Genomic DNA, 17530 nt, shown 5'->3' on the forward strand with positions numbered 1-17530 from the left:
ACCTGGGCTAAGTGCAAAAAAGAGGTCTGACGCTTCAGGGAAGATACAAATCTCCGTGCAATCGGTAATTTCTTTGCTGCAAGTTCCTCTGGTAGATTTTCTAGGGCAGAAATAATCCAGTGTTCCCAGTTTTTAGCAAAATTTCTTATATCAGCCAATATTCTGAAACAAAAATAAAGAGTTTGGAATCGATCCATATAAAGTGTTCGTATTCTATGATTAAAAAAATATTAACAGCTTCATCCAGAAAAGTGATCGCTCAACCCAAATCAGACTTTACAGTCTGAATTTAATAGGAAAACTACAGGGCCAGAACCAGAAAACTAAATGTATAAGACTGGGAACAAGAATTTCCACTTATGGCAAACATCATTATAACAAGTTGTGCCAATACCATTGTACCAGCTTTAATTTCCACTGTCTGATTTATTCCAGAATTACAACAGCAGATTTTGACTGGATAAATAGGCTATTGCCACTTCAATCCCTTCCAATCTAAACTTTTGAAGTATTTTATAATACTTAAATTCTACAACAGAACTTAATAGAGGCAGAAAGTAGCATCTTCCTAATAAAATAGGATTCAAATGAGGTAAACGATTGGATCACTGTAGCTGGCTCATGATGAAAAGTAGATTGGCACTCCCTACACAACAGAACTATTGCTTTCTATCTGCTGCTACATACAAACTGTGCAGGGAAGCAAGAGAAATTTTGAAGACACCCTGACATGCAGATGGTGGGCTTTCAACAACAGAAAGCCTTTATAGATGTCTATTTAGAATAGTTTTTAATAATGAAAAAAGGACTCAAGCTTCATAAATTAATATGAATTTCTGCGGAACTGAAATCTAAATGAAAATAAGGGTCTTATTAAGTAAAACTATTAATTCTTTTGTAGTCCATTTTGAACTTTGATGATTTTGAATTGTCATCAAATAAGTGCCCCTCTCACACAAACTTATCAAAAAATATTTCTCTACTGCACATAATGGTCAAAATGTTATTGTCACGTTAAATCATGAACCTGTTCTTACAGATATTTCATTATCAAATTAAGCATCATCATAGGTGTGAGACTAAAAGATGTACCTTAATTTCTTTTCTAAAAGCCAAGAAATCAAAAACCAATATTAGCTATATAAGAAAAAAAGAGATCCATATTTTATAAAAGAAAACCATGCCATTGAATGGCAATCTTAAAAGGAATTCTCCCATATATCTCAATAACTGGCCAGGTTCAGGTGGCAGTTTTTGAGCTAGTTAGGCTTATACCATTTATACCGAAGAACTGATATTTTCTGTGTTTAAAGAAACAAAAATATTATTCTGATTGCAACACTGATCTTATGTTTTCAGTAAGTTCACCTACAGTGCTACCTACCCTTCTGGCATTTCTTGCATAGTTGCAGGGATGAGTACATCTATAAGGACCTTGAATACAGAAGGAGGAAAATTAATACCTCAATAATGCTATCAAGTGCATGGAATCAGGCTAACAGGCTCTGTGGTATTTTGTTGCAAATAAAAAAAATCACTGCATTACAGATAAGAAGGAATTAATTGATGACTCTTCTTGTGTAATCGTACACATGACAGTACAGGATCTGGCAAAGATACAGTGTTTGGCTGAATTCTTCACTTCCCAACTCATATTGGCTCACATTGGTAGAATGCATGGTGTTCCCTCAATAACATGAGGTCCTTCGTAGAAGTGCATATATGTGCATGGATGGGATAGAACAGCAAACTATCAGATGTAAGTTGCAAAGTGGTCTTGAACTGCTGGAAATAGTAGGGTATGTTGCAACCTATTAAGAGGCAATCTACTAGGCCAAAGTTTAAAAATGGCTTCAGTTATCGGTTGCATGAGGCTCCTTCTGTCAGGAAAATTGACATGAAATAAAAGATGCATTCTATAAAAACAAATATACTTCTTTTTTGCTTTTGAAAAACAACCATAGGACATTTTATGGATTTATATAATGTGTGAAGGCATCTACCATAAACATCCCTAACAATGTGCCTGTTTCCTGTATATAGGATCTGGTCTGTTTCTTTATTTGTTTCATTCTGTTTGGTCAACCACTTTTGCTGTCTGAAGCAATTAGTGGTGTCTGCAGCAAACCATGATTACACAATTAAATACCATTGCATATTTTGCTACCTGCCCTCCTTGCCTAACCCATTAAAGCAGCTGACCTAACTTTTCCATGTCAGTAAGAACCTGTTTTGCAAATAAAAATAAAAATAAAAATCTGTCATTGTGACTGAAGGCAACAGACCTTATAGAGTATTGAGTCGCAAACACAGAAGATGTCAAGGATAATTGCATTTTCAAGCAGGGGAAGAAGATGCTCTGGCATTCCTTGCCAGAAATGTAGTAGGAAATGTTGGATCTAGGGAGGAGACGTAAGAGAGCAAATATGAGTGAGATTTCTGGCCACACTCCTCATATTAGGAACGGATTAACATAGTTTTCTAGGTCTTACCTCTTGAAAGTTTCCATTAATGGCATTGTCAAGAACACATTGACAGTGAGTTTTGTACATCATGATAAGGGTGTCCACCTATTTTAGGAATTAGAAATTAAAATAAAGTAACATTAAACAAAATCTTTATATCTCCTTCAGGATTTTTTTCTGTAACATTTTGCATTTGGAAAGGAAGATAGATTGCAGATGATTGCAAATTAAAAGAATAATAATTTACTTAGTCATAGAAAGACCATTAATCTATTTCTAGCTATGATACTTTGCTACTTTGCCACTTTGATAGGATAGGACTTTAAACAATGGAATTCACTATCCCAATCTTGCTTATCGACACTGCAACATCCTTTCTCATAGGAGTTTGAGATTAACCAAGACACTTTCCATTGTTCTCTCGCTGTTGCCAAATAACTACTGTACCACTTTGTGCTTATGGAATTCGGTCCTCATAAAACAGAGGGCTACAAATGTTGCCATTTGTTGACATTCAGATTCTTTCCCAGGATTATGACCAATCAAATCTCTTTTGGGGGGTAAGTATATAGTAAGGACATTTGAGGTAGACAGAGGGAGCCCTAAGCAAAATGTGTAGGATACTCTCATGCCCCTGCATACATTTATTTCTAAACTGGTCAGAGTCGCATAGGTGAGATGGGCAATATAGAAATTGGGTAAATAAATAAATAAGTTGTATTTCAAGCTGTAACACCAAATAGGTTTATCTCTTTATTTTGAAGCTACTAAATTAATCGGTCTCCCTAAAAATATTCATTTACCTTGTTGATATCCATCTCCTGTAATTAACTCATTAGCAAATACCTAACATGCATGCCCACCTTGAAATAGATTCATTGCTCATAAACTTGCTGATGTTATCATCTTAATAGTATCAAACTGGAGGATATACTCATATCATCCTAATGCTGATATGGTCTGTGAGGCTGGAGACCCATTTAGAATTGCTACTAAGCTACTATAGATCAAAGGCACAAGTGCTACAGTAGTCACAGCAAAATACCAGTAGACCTGATCACATACTGCTGAAAGATTTAGACAGAGGGTGGGGGAGATTTGGCTTAGCTTTTATATTAGCAGAGGACAATTTCAGAATAAATGGGTATGACTTAACAAGCAGTGAAAGGTCAAGTAACTTTTACCATGTAAACTTCAATGTGCATCTACTTTCCTTAGGAAAGTTTGGAGGATATATCAATGTTTTAGAGTCAGGAAGAATGGTCGCTCAGAAAATGTGAGTTGGTTGGACACTACATATGCATAGGTGTTCATCAGCACTAGCTTTCTAACTTTCTCACACTATGTAGTGACATTACAGTGCATACCTATAAAGAAACATTGCTTTACAGTTAATCAGCCCAAAATGTCACAGCCCTTGCCCTCTGAGACAACGTTCCTCCACTCCTGGGAGACATGAATGACTCCCTCTCTTCACATGTTCTGGAAATCTATTAAGGCCACGCTCTGCTTGGAATTCTATTCTCTTTTAGTTAGGAGGAAGCCCTGTTGAATTTTTTTTCTTGGATGTTATTTATGTGGTTTTGTCTGGGCAGCCAAGTTTCTTTAAACTGTTTCTTTAATTAAATTATAAAAAAATTAATGGATTCAACATTATTTAAATTAACTTTAAATTTCTTTTAAATATTGCAAACACACAGAGACACAGAGCCTTGACATCAATGACAGAACAGAATTTCCGAACCTATTGCAAAAGGGAAGGATATGCACAACTGAATGTGAGCAACTGAAATTTTATTTGAAAATAAAATCCCATACTTTAAATCAGCAAGACATTTTGATAACTGACACTAGAATCCCATTCTTTAATATAATCCAGTAATTATTGAAATGTATTATCAAATCAAGAACCTATTACTGATCCAGGCCTTGATTAACATTAATTACAAGGTACACAAATAAAATCTTGATGGTTATGGTTAACAGCATTTCTTTCATGCTAAATTTGTCTATGCAGATTAGATCTAATTTAACAATTAAGTCTGTACTTTACATTAGTTGTATACTCAGACTGCCCTAACATGGGTATTATACTGTATTTGGAAATTAAATCTAATCAGTGTATGTATTTCTGTTACTTAAACTTATCATGCATATCACCTAGAGAATTATATTTGTAAAACAAGAAGAAAACACTCCGAGTTACTTTCAGCGGGATATGAGCAGAATATAGTTCTTAAAAAGCTACACCTAAGATACATTGAGTCCCAGTTCTTCCTATGAATAAAAGTGATAGATGCATGCTAGTATCTGTTTCCAATATGACACAGATTTTCTTAAACAGAAAAGTGCTGCATTTTAAGGACCTTCCTTCAGATGGAAGATACTGGAAGATGCCTTTAATGGCTCCTGTACTCTATGTCCCGGTGACCAAGTTTACTAATGAACATATTTTCCTCCATAGTATGTATTATAGAGATGATGCAAGTGCTCTTATTCCGCAAGCCATTCCTCAAAGGGATACCAGACTGTTCTACTACCCACCTATTATTTCTAAACATTAATTCTTTCATTATTTACAAGTTGTGTGTGGTGACGCATGAAATAAGGCAGGATGAGATTGCCAGTAAGCACTGATTCAGCTTATTCAATATTACTATTTTCAGCATACTTCGCAGATATTTGGACTTCCTATTTAAAAACTATATTATGATTTTATTAACTTTTTAAATAAAATATTTTATTAATAATATAACTGGTTATATATTATTTTATGGTTAAGGTTAGGGCAGATTGTTTTAAGATAGGTCTGTGTAGAAGTTTTATTTTTTAGTGTTTTATAAATATTAGACCTTCAATACAAATTTCATCCTTTTATAAGTGTGTTCATATGTCTTGCTTGTGAGTGTATATAACATGATTGCACATAAATATACATACATATATGCATACATATTACTTTTGAATAATAGACTTATTTATTTATATGTAATACAATAAAATGAGTATTTTATAGTAAATATATTTTATGTATACACTTAATGTACTGACTTTTGTATTCTTGTATATTTTATATTGGTCAAGACTGAAATAATATTGATTTAACACAATATCCAAATATATATAGTTGTATGGGTCTGTGTGTATGCCTCCCTGTATATGCCTCCCTGTATGTTCATAATCATAGGATCATAGACATTTTGACTCTTATTTGGTTCAATAATTATAGCATATTATTATTTAAAATTGATTTAACAGTCATCTACCTTTTTTTCCACAAAGAAATACAAGGAATCAGCCACATTAAGAGCACTAGTTAAGAGTCACAGTGACATGTACTTCATTTTCAAATGATAAAGAAATAAAATACAAAAGTGCTAACTTGTGTTCATTGACCAAAAGAAAAAAAAGTAGAAAAATCCACTTCGTAATTTGCCTCAAATAATTTCCTTCTGCCTTATCAGTGTTAAATAAGTCCATTGGTATTTCGAATTGATGGGGCCCTTAACTATTCTTTGTTTTGCCTTTGTCAGTACGAATCCCTCTGTTTGTAAAATATTAGGCAAGTTAATATGTAAATAATTTATCCACTGTTCCAATGGAAAACCCTTTAAAGGGTGATAGTAAAGTTTTGTTCCCTCTATAAATCAGTCAAGTCTGTTTGATTACAAACATTTGTAGCTGTTTCATATCACTACAGTGAATCATTTGAGAACAGGGGTGAAATAAAAAGTGCAAATTTAGAAGTCAGTTTAGTATGCAAACACTTCACATTTTACCTTGTCTTTAGAGATGCATTGGTCCAACACAAGGTGCTGAGCACTGGGGAATTCTGGAAGAAGAGTCCCAGTTTTGGAGCTTAAAGAATACTTCCGTGTAAAACCACCCTAAAATATATGAAATAACTTTACAAATGCATGATCATAATATGCTATGATGATCATCTTATTGAACTGTATACAAGTAATCAAATTTCTCAGTGTCACATGCGCATAAACTTCTGTTCATGTGGTTGAACTCTCTGTTATTATTATTTCCTCTGTAAGAATATCAGGTCTTCTGCATTCATCCAAAGATGTTCATCAAAACAAGAATGCATCAGGAATTTCAGCAGACATGCCACCTATATACACTGGCACTGCTAGGTTTGCAAAGACCTTGGAGAAGTTAATTCAGATTGACCATTTACGCATTTTTGCTGGATAACCTGACTGCTTTCTTTTCTGCTTCATAATTGAAATGCAGCTAATTAGAAATGCTTCCAAGAATAAACAGGTCCTATCCATAAAACTTTTCTGCCCTACTTTTTTCTAGCAGCAACAAAAGTCAGGAAGACGAAATGAGAGTGGAAGAAAACATACAAAATCTGAAATACTGTATATTTTTAAACATTTTCATACGTGCTATTTTGTCTCCTTTAAGTGTTCTTTTAAAAACTCATCATCCAGCCTTCAAAATTTTCTTATTCTCTGCATTATTCCCACCATATCACTGAGTCTGCAGATCTAAGCCTTTAACATTTATGTATAATATTTTAATTGCTGTATTAATAAATAACTTGAAACTATTTGAATAAATGTTCCCATCAAAAGAAATTTTAATGTTTATATGCCTTGCAATATCAGTAAGAGTTGCATAATGGATTCAGCTTTCAAGATATCATTTAAAAAAGAAGAAGAGAGGACAGAAGAGAAGAGCAAGAAAAAGAATAGGTATATGGGTGAGTGCAGAAATGCAAAATATAGACATCAAACAAACAAACAATAAAACAAAATTCCTACCTACATTCCCCAAAAAAGGAATCCCATTAAAATCTCCATTTAGTTTTTGGGCCCATAGCAGATATTCCTGTACATGCTTGGGAATTGCCAAGTTTGAGAAGTCCATCAAATTTATTTTAAAGATTGACTCAGTTCTGGCTTTCTTGTTTTTAACATATGGAGGCATCCTGCCCTGTCCTCAACAAAGATGGTGACCCAGATAATAAGTGATAACATGACCTTAGTTCCTGAAATTCTTAAGAAGTACTTTGAAGCCACATGGTAGGGGATCCGCTTTCTGGCTGAACCAAACAATGGAAACAGTTGGTTTTTTTTTTTAAATATATACATGTAGCTAAAACTGTGGATATTATCAGATTTTTCTTTAAAAACATCAGCAAACAAATGGAATGGAAATTACTGATGGACCTTGGTAAAAGTAAAAAAAAAACGAGTAAATCTCTTCTGAACAACTTTATTAGGGTGTTTCCTATTTCAGATCTCATATTTTAGATCTCATAATTTATACCACTAAACCAAGAAGATAAAAATATGAGTAATGTAAGACAAAGTCATAATTTATTTCATAAAATTATTCTTTACAAGTAATACAATATCTTGTATGTATAGCTTCTAGGTTTATTTCAGTTAAACATTATTACATATAGGCAATCTCACACCTAATGTCCATTTAAGATTGGCACTCTGTCTTTGGATTGTGGCCAGTCTCAAAATCCAGAAAATGTTTCAATTAACAGTTTAGGTACACTTCTTTTTTATAGTAAAGAAACCAAGATTATCCAAGCTATAACTAGCCAGAACATCAGGCTACTCAAACACAGATAAGGAACTAATGAAAGAAGTGGTGTGTAGTTCCCATTGTATGTTGACATAAACATTAGATCATTTAAAAGCTGTCATGAGTCAATATGGCTTCAGTTGAACAATTACCTATTAGTATGTGGTGATTTTTTTTAAAAAAGATAAGACTAATCTGAAATTATTTTCCAAGTATATGATAAAATACACTCTGGGACATTAAGGAGATGGAAAATAAAATGAAAGGGCAGGAGCACTGTGACAGCAAAGCTACAATTAATACATTCACTTATACGGAAGCCTGTGTCTCAGTTACATGTTTGATTCTTTTTACAAATAACTTTTACTTTGAAAACATGACAATGTGAAACTAAGTGGTGATGATACTCAGCCCCCTCATTCACATTGTACCAAGGACTTCATTCTTTTGATGGAGTCTGTCAGCATAGGATTTTTCAAAATCAGGGGAATTGTTGTGCTAGATCTTTTAATCCTTAGTCTGTTGATTAAATATTTCTCTAAAAGAAGCTCAAACATTTAATTAAAGCTAGCATTGTTGGTATAGATTAAAGTATCTTGATCTTAGATTAAAATATTTTGTTCCCCAAGTCATAGGTAGACTGCAGAGCCATTTTGTGAGCAGTACAGAGGGCAGCAAATGGGGAACAATCCTTAATTCTTTGGCAAACAAACATAACTCTTGTTCAGACAGCAAACCATTATTTCTATTGCATGCACCACCCAACATGAACAGTAGCTATACTGGATACTCTATGAATCATAACCATATTTCGCACAAAAAGTGAAAAATGGAAGAAAAATCTTGATCCTACACTTTTCCTTTTCTCTCATCCTTTCATTGCTTTTAGAATTTTCAAACTCTAAATTTTCACACATACTGGCTGGATTATGGGAGTTGAAATTCAATCCAGTCAGAAAGTAGCTGGGTGGAGCAGGTTGCACTTAACCATTCCTACCAGTATCCCTAGTCAGCATGAATTTCTATTTGAACTTAAAAACTTTCCATCTATATAAAGAAGTGGTCTGGATGTATGGACTGTACAAGTGAGAAAAAAACTAAACACAACAGCAAAGCACTGTTTGGCAAGGGGAAAGACACTGATTCAATCCCATACATCATAAATCAGGGCGAGAAAAAAAAATGTCTAAATAAGCCAGTGGTTTCTCTCAGGCAGCTTCCTCAATTATTCTATTTCAAAGTATGTGGAACATTTACAGCTGAATAACCAGAGAGTTGTATTTGTCAAGTTTTTCTCATCACTTCAAGATCAAATAAGATCAAATAAGAAAGTTGAGGGTACTCACCTCATTCTTCAACTTGCTTCCAGAAAACCTTGGAAAACCAAAATGTTTTACTTAGATTTCAGAAAAGAATGCTAGATTAAAGTTTATGATGATGATAGAACAGCATCAAATACCACATTATAAAAAACTATAATAAAAATAAATGGTAAAGGTTTACCTGTCAATAGTTTTCAACTCCAGGGCATGGTGCCTATCTTGGCTGAGGAAGCCAGTATTATCCAAAAACAATTTCAGGGTCATGTTGCCAGCATGGCTATATGCCAAAAGTACATGGAATGCTATTACATTCCCACTGAAGTGGTACCTATTAATCTATTTGCATTTGCATGCTTTTGAACTGCTAGATTGGCAGTATCTCTGCAAATATCTATCGGAATAGTTATTTTTTCTAGTTAGAATCTGTAAAGGCACTTCAAATCTATATTGGAAATGTGATAAACAAGAATGACTAAAAACCTTGTAATATGTTGTGGTTTTATTACAGTACTTGCAACCACAAAGCATTGATACGATATTTATTTTTTAAAATAGATACATATATATACCAAGGATCTGCTTTTTTATCAAGGATATTTGGTTAAGTGATCAGAAATAAAACTATTTTAATCAGATGTATGGAAATGTCTATATATAGGATGTACACACTGGTAAGCATCAACTCTTTAATAAGCAAAGCATTGCTACAACGTAATCTTACAAAGATTTGAGAATCTGCACACAAATGGTTTGTTCACAAAACAAATAAGCAATTCAATTTTTTGAAATTGCTTCATGTGTTGGTTTCTTGCCTGAAATATGCTGTTTCGCATAGAACATTTTATATCATTATATGCTATTGCAAAAAAGCAGAACCATTTAGACATCACCAAGTAACAGGCAGTTCATGTGATGAAAATTGAAATGATAAACATTAATGTGTAGCCTGGTCATAACTGATTTGTCTTTATTCATCATCTAACATTTTATTTATTACATTTTTCAAAACTTTTTTTTAAAAAAACATACCTTGTTAAACCTTTGCCAGAATACACAGAATGATAATATGCACTGCTTTCTTTGATGCCAATTCCATAATAGTGATATCTGCAGAGAAGGAAAAGGCGTATTAAGAAAGATACATAAATCATGATGGATGGTCCCAAGAGCTCATTTTATTTCTGTTTATATTTGTGTGTGTGTCTTGCTGTCTTTCCTCAAACACACATACAGATAGTCCTAGACTTATGACCATAATTGAGCCCAAAATTTATGATGTTAAGCAAAAAGTTGTTAAGTGAATTTTGCCCCATTTTATAACCTTTCTTGCCACAGTTATTCAGTGAATCCCTGCAGTTGTTGAGTTAGTAACATGGTTGTATACATTTTTTTATGAACAACTTCCTTATGAGATTAGTTTTCTCCATTCATTTCTCTAACTGAGTTTTATACATGTCCTATGAGTGGAAGCTAAAATATGACACAACACTTCGGAAATGCAGATTTCATCATATACATAGATACATGTGCTCTCTAAGCCTTTTCAGAGTTAGCAATTTTACATAAAAGGCAGAAAAAATAAGTGGTGAGAAAAAAAGAAAGGGCAGAAAAGAAAGAGAAATAAAATGACTTTTCTTTTACGTTAATACCAGACATTCAACTTCTGTCTATTTTTGAAAATTTTCCTTTCTTCTATTTCATCCAAACAACATTTCTTACACTTGTTCATTAAACTTCTCATTTGTTGTTTTTTGTCAGGGCTGATCCTGACATCCTGCTTGCACCAATGTGTGAATGGCATCTGAAATAGTGTTTTGCTAATGTAGGAGAGACTGTTTGGCCCACCATCTCCACTTTATTCCATCCAACATAAATACTTCTGTTGCAAATGGGGAATGATCTGATAGGTATTCTCTCTATCCCAATCCCTTCCCTCTGACTTTGATAGCACTTTATATTGGGCTATGTGTCGATGGTGGTATTCAGCAGGTTCTGACCAGTTCTGGAGAACCAGTAGCAGAAATTATGAGTAGTTCGGAGAACCGGCAAACGCCACCTCTGACTGGAGATTTTACAGTATCCTTCCCCTGCCATGCCCACCAAGCCACGCCCACAGAACCAGTAGTAAAAAAAATTGAATCCCACCACTGCTGTGTGTCTGGAGCATCACAGAGAAAGAAGAAATATCATTCTTTCCTGCTCCCTGCACAAGCAAAGATTTCTAAAGATTAGACTAGGGGTGTCAAACTCGCGACATCATGGCAGTGTCACATGACATATCAGGACTTTTTCCCCTTTTGCTAAACCGGGCATGGGCATGGCAAGCTCGTGTTGCATCTGGCCTGTGGCCTGCGAGTTTGGCAGCCCTAGATTAGACTAACTCAAAAAAAAGGAGCCAAATTATTTAATTGAAGACAAGGAAAAATAACCGATCGGATCTCCAAAACATTGGATAGAGGTCACCATATTATACATGTGAGTTTATATATATATATATATATAAGTTTTCGTGGGTATTTATATGTATGGTATTCAGCTTGTTCGGGTATTTTCCCACATCATTATAGCTGTGCTTTTAAAGTTGTAGCAACGTTTTGGCAGAATCTCATCTGCCATCATCAGGCTTCTGTATAGTGTTCGTCTGTGAGTCAGACTTTCACAGCTGTTTCTGTTTTAAATTTGGTGCTAGCCTACACTGTGCCAGAATGGTTTTTTTCTTCATCCTGATTGTTTGGGAGTCTTGATCTGTGTTTCTTGGTCTTGGAGTTTGCTGTGTTCTTCTTGATCGGTGTTTCTAATATCTTCTGTTTTGTAGCTTTCTTTGTCTTGATTGGCTGGCAACATTGTGTTTCCTGTATTTTCCCACGTCATTATAGTTGTGCTTTTAAAGTTGTAAGTTCCATTGATATATATGTGTATGTGTTTTCTTAAGTTTTTGCGGGTACTTACATGTATGGTATTCAGTTGCACATGCATTCAGATTTATGATGAGTTTGGAAAAAACAACAGAGCTACAGGCAGAGAAAGGTAGGCTGGATCTGTTTAATTTGTATTAGCTTGGAAAGAAATAAGAGCGGTGATGCTCATTGTTAGCTTTCTCATTAAAACTTCCAGGAAGAAACCAGCCAGGCTGATTTTTCTCACCCTCCTTTTCCATGTGCACGAACATCTGTCCCTGTGCTGCAAGCAAACCTGACTAGAGCATATGCCAACACAAATGATAGCTGATAAGGCAATGATATGATTAAGCTGCTCAGGGACTTGCAATAACTCGTTATCGCAAAGCCAGCTGCCATATCAGTTTTATTAACCCACTAAATCACTTTTAATAAATAAGATAATGCCTTTCAGAAAAGGTGGAAGGAAGTTAAGATTTAACATTGATCAAAGTGTAGACAACCCACCCCCAAATTAAACCGCAACAGGAGTTCACAGTCCCAAGGGTTGTACAGCAGAGGTGGTATTCAGCAGGTTCTAACCAGTTCTGGAGAACTGGTAGCAGAAATTTTGAGTAGTTTGGAGAACCGGCAAATACCCCCTCTGACTAGAGATTTTACAGTATCCTTCCCATGCACCAAGCCATGCCCACAGAACTGGTAGTAAAAAAAATTGAATCCCACCACTGGTGTACAGGTAGTCCTTGACTTATAGCAGTTTGTTTAGTGACCATTCAAAATTACAACATCATTGAAAAAAAGTGACATGACCATTTTTTCACACTTATAACTGTTGCAGCATCATCATGATTTACCTTCTGACAAGAAAAGTCAACAGAGAGGACAGATTCACTTAACAACCATCTTATTATAACAACTGCTGTGATTCACTTAAACAATGTGGCAAGAAAAATTGTAACATGGGGCAAAACTCATTTAACAAATTTCTCACTTAGCAACATAAATTTTGGGCTCAATTAATTATGATCATAAGTCGAGGACTTCCTGCATTCTGCAGCCCATACACATATTGCCTTCAAAGGAAGACCCTGCAATACTGCTGATGTTAGCTCTCACTCAGACTAAATCTAGGCTGAATTTATTTCTCTCATTAATTCCCACTAAGTTTATATGCATCCAAGTCTCCTGGATTGGCATAATCATTGTATATGATCCTTGCTGATTCCTCTTCCATGGATGTCCTTCATTTCAGTTCCATTTTAATGGCACACTTGACTGAAACATTATTTGCTGTTCTCTACTGCTGATCTATAATGCTTGTGCATTGCTGCTCTACTCATTAGAACTCTTAATTTTCTTCACTCTTCTCTTGCCTGAATCCCTTGTTTTTCTTCTCATACCACACCTCGTTTGCTGCTATGATAGTAAGAATTAGCAACTAAAGGCAATGGATTTGATAATAGCAGTGGTATACTCTACTGAATGTCACTTGTCATCTCTATGAAGGAATTTCCTCTGAAATTCCAGAAAACACCTGACAATAATTTGCAACAATTGTAAGTTAGATGAGAGCCAGTTTCTTACAGTAGTTAAAGCACCAGGCAAGAAACCAGGAGTCCATGATATGATTATTTTGTGTGGTTACTTTAAATATTAACTTTGTGAAACGTAGTAAATAAAATTAACACAAGTTGTTGAAAGCACTATGAAATTAGTACTAAATTTTAGCTGCCCCAAGAGCAAATATGTAAGCCAGTTTAGTGTGGTAGTTAAGGCATCAGGCTAGAAACTGGGAAACTGGGATGTATTTTAGTCTCAATTTAGGTACCAAGCCAACTGGGTGACCTTGGGCCAGTCACTTTCTCTCAACCCTAGGAAGCAGACAATGGCAAGCCACTTCTGAAAAACCTTTCCAGAAAACTGCAGGGACTAATTAAGGCAGTCTCTGAGAATCAGACAGGATTGAACAGGGGAAAAAAAAAACAAGATATTTTTTTGAAAAAAAAATTGGCTGTCGCTTGTGCAGAAAAGATAGCTAGCTACAGAACACAAATGAAGCATTTGGGAAGTGCCCTGTCTTCTCAAAGATACAGGAAATGCCAGGCATTCATTCTGTTTTAACTCAAGTCTCGCATCTTCCTTTGGCTCAAAAGATAATTCCTCCAAGTTAGCAATCATTAAACACACTACCAATGTAATAAATTCCTCTATCATTATAAGGCTTCTATTGTGGGTAGGAAATGAGCACCTTCAGTTCCTGCAGGTATTGTTTGACTCCAGTCCCTATCAGCCAAAGTGTATGTACACTATTCGGCCTCATCCAACTAGTCTTTCCAAACCCATTGTGCTAGATAGTGAGAGACTGAGATTCTTGCACTCATTCAGTATCTAAGGTGCCGGTTTCTTAAATGGTGAAATTGCCTTATTACAATCATGATCACTAATATTCAATAAAGAAATTATGGATAATAGAGCATGATAGGGAGGTAAGAAATAGCGAAAATTACACATTCCCTCCTCCCCAGAAAAATATTCATACACTATACCCTGAAGCTCTTTTTTTTTTCTTCATTTTTAACTATCAATTTGCTGGGAAATGAACTTCTTTCCATATCCATTCAATTCAAACAGCTTCATGACCAGGAAATTCACATAAAAAATTTAATAGTTAAAATCTTGTCCTTTTTTCTCTCTCATAAGAAAAGGGGGTAGGAGTGGGGGAGGCTACATTGGCAATATTTTAAATAAAAATATACAGCCAGTTTTGTACAGTGGTTAAGGCACTAGGTTAGAAATGGACAGATTATGAGATCTTGTGCTTTAGGCAAAACACCAGCTGGCAACCTTGAGCCAGTCACTCTCTCTCTGCCCTAGGAAGAAATGGCAAATCTCTTCTGAAATCTTGCCAAGAAAACTGCAAGGACTTGTCCAGCCTCTTGCTAAAGTCAACACTGATTGGAAGGTGCACAATAAACAAACAAACAAACATATAACGAGAGCTTCTCTGCAGAACTATGCCATTTGGGGTAATATATCCATCACCTCATGATCCCTTTCATTGTAACCCACATATAAAGGGGTTTTCGGGGATTATAAGGATCTGGAGCATGTGGGAAATGGGAATTGATGGTTTTCAGTAAGCCAGTCAATGCAACTTGACAAGAAACATGCAAATTGCTACATCATACTATAACCTTTATAGCAGACTTCCACACATCTGGATTTCTTTCAGATATGTAGACCTTCAGTTCCTGTAATCTATTAGTTAGCATTGTGTCTCTTGGATTATTTTAGAAATTGAAATTCAACAAAACATGGACTACCATCGGTTTGGGGTAGGTTCCTCTAAAAAGTGTTTTTCAGCTAATAATACATTTTGGGTTCCATTTACCTCTATCAAGAATGCATGACTTTATCTGGATAAGCATGAATTTAAAAAGTGTAGCTCTTAAGAACTTACTTGGAATGGCCTCTTGTACCCAGCCGCCTAGTGGTGAGGAGAGGAAATTTCTGGCGAATTGTCTATAGAAAAAGTCAAATTGAAACTGGTAAATTCAAAATGATTTTATTTTTGTTTTCTTACAATATCTGTTCTAATTGGCCCTTCTATAAGTAATTAATTATGTTAAATTCATTTTAATGATCAGTGGCAAAAGAGTAATAAACGTATGAAGTAGAAATTGCAACAAAATACGATCATGCTCCCATCAAAGGTATGATACCCAATATTATAGAGCAAATGGAATAGCATCCCCTTGGAATAATATAACCCAACTAGATATAAGGAGATTTTATTCCATTTGCTCTGTAATATTAATAGCACATGATACCATCAAAGCTTATCATGGTATTAAACAGAAATCCTTCTCTGCAATTCCCTTCCTAAAAAAAATCATTGTTCCTACTGAGTCAATTTTTAATTTCCCACAAAATTATTTTAAAATTCAATTTTATTGAAATTTGGCTTTATTAAAATGTATTCACATTGAATTATTGTGTTGTAAACTTCTATTGGAAGACTGGGGTCTTGAAAAGAAGTAAATGATGGAATGGATGAAAATAGAATGGTGCTTAGAAACTTGCTTAATATTAGAATTCAAGCAACATGCCTGTAGAGATATGGGGTTGTTTTGGTGTAGGGTTTTTTTGCACCAAAGGATGGGTGGACAGATGGATAGACAGAAACAGCTTTTTGAATTATACTCCTTTCATTTTACAGTACAATGCTATTGTACAGGTGAAGGATAGTGACCAGACGTGTGGATCACAATTCAATTGATGAAAAATTTAATAAGAGAACACATCTACATTATAGTTACATATACAAGCTCTATAGCTCCACCCAAAGAATCTTGGAATACAGTTTGATTTGGGTGGAAATGTCCTTTGATAAAACTGCAAAAGGAATGACTATCAGTCTACATGAAACATGTGCTATTGTTATCACAGAGATTTTCAGTGAGATTTCGGGGTTTTTTTTCCCTATAGATATTTCTTGCCTGAACTAGCAATTGTCGCTATTATGTCATTCGAATGCAAAATCTACACACCTGAAAATGTACCGCTCAGTTTTCCAAATGCTCTCTTTTTTTTTCTATTACACAAAGAACAAGGGGTCAAATAAGTTTGCCCAATTTATACAAGTGAGGCTTGTAGCTCTTTTAGTATAATAGATGAAACTACCAGAGTTGGAAGGGACCTTAAAGGAGACCCTATACCATTCCAGACAAGTGGCTATCAAGTCTCTTCTTAAAAGCCTGCAATGATGGAGCACCCGCAACTTCTGAAGGCAAGCCCTTCACACGTTTTCATATACACATTCATACCCCATCTATAAAACAATTGCATTTCAGTTAGTAACTTTGTGGGTGGGACTGTTCATTTGGCAAATCAATTTAATAGCTAATTGAGAGAAGCAACTCTGACATTAAATGGAAATGCGATTATGATCAAGCCTCCCACCTTGGTTTATCTAACCTGATACAGTGTAAAGCCTGGCTTTGAAATGTACTTGCACAGGGAGCATTTGAAGATGAAACAATAGTCTCCACCTCAACAGATATCATAACCCAGCAATCAACAGTAAAACAAATACAGAGACAGGCAACGAAGAGAAAAAAGATAATCCTGCTATTTTCAAAGCTAGAAGAGAGGGTTTTTTTTTAATGTTTATAATCAACTGTATTCTCCTGGTTCTGAGTCATTTAATATCATAGAGGGATGTGAACCCCAAATTTCATTAAACTAATGTGTTTCGTTTTTTTAAGGCAATTGGAAGCGATTGTGG

General features: G+C 35.0%; 1 protein-coding gene across 1 annotated transcript in view; it reads right to left on the reverse strand.

Annotated features, from left to right (window-relative positions):
- Positions 1-17530, reverse strand: part of RFX6 (regulatory factor X6) — a 42046-nt gene that overhangs the window by 19526 nt on the left and 4990 nt on the right. Inside the window, exons 4-11 of the mRNA XM_087919489.1 lie at positions 15704-15765; positions 10376-10453; positions 9371-9398; positions 6245-6352; positions 2493-2570; positions 2286-2399; positions 1385-1434; positions 3-162 (exon numbers count right to left, since the gene is read on the reverse strand). Coding sequence (XP_087775615.1) covers positions 3-162; positions 1385-1434; positions 2286-2399; positions 2493-2570; positions 6245-6352; positions 9371-9398; positions 10376-10453; positions 15704-15765 — 678 coding nt within the window. The remainder of the gene's footprint in view (positions 1-2; positions 163-1384; positions 1435-2285; positions 2400-2492; positions 2571-6244; positions 6353-9370; positions 9399-10375; positions 10454-15703; positions 15766-17530) is intronic.

Source organism: Pseudonaja textilis, chromosome 1 (genome assembly GCF_049901715.1).
Source record: "Pseudonaja textilis isolate UNSWEBS1 chromosome 1, rPseTex1.2, whole genome shotgun sequence".
NCBI lineage: Eukaryota > Metazoa > Chordata > Lepidosauria > Squamata > Elapidae > Pseudonaja > Pseudonaja textilis.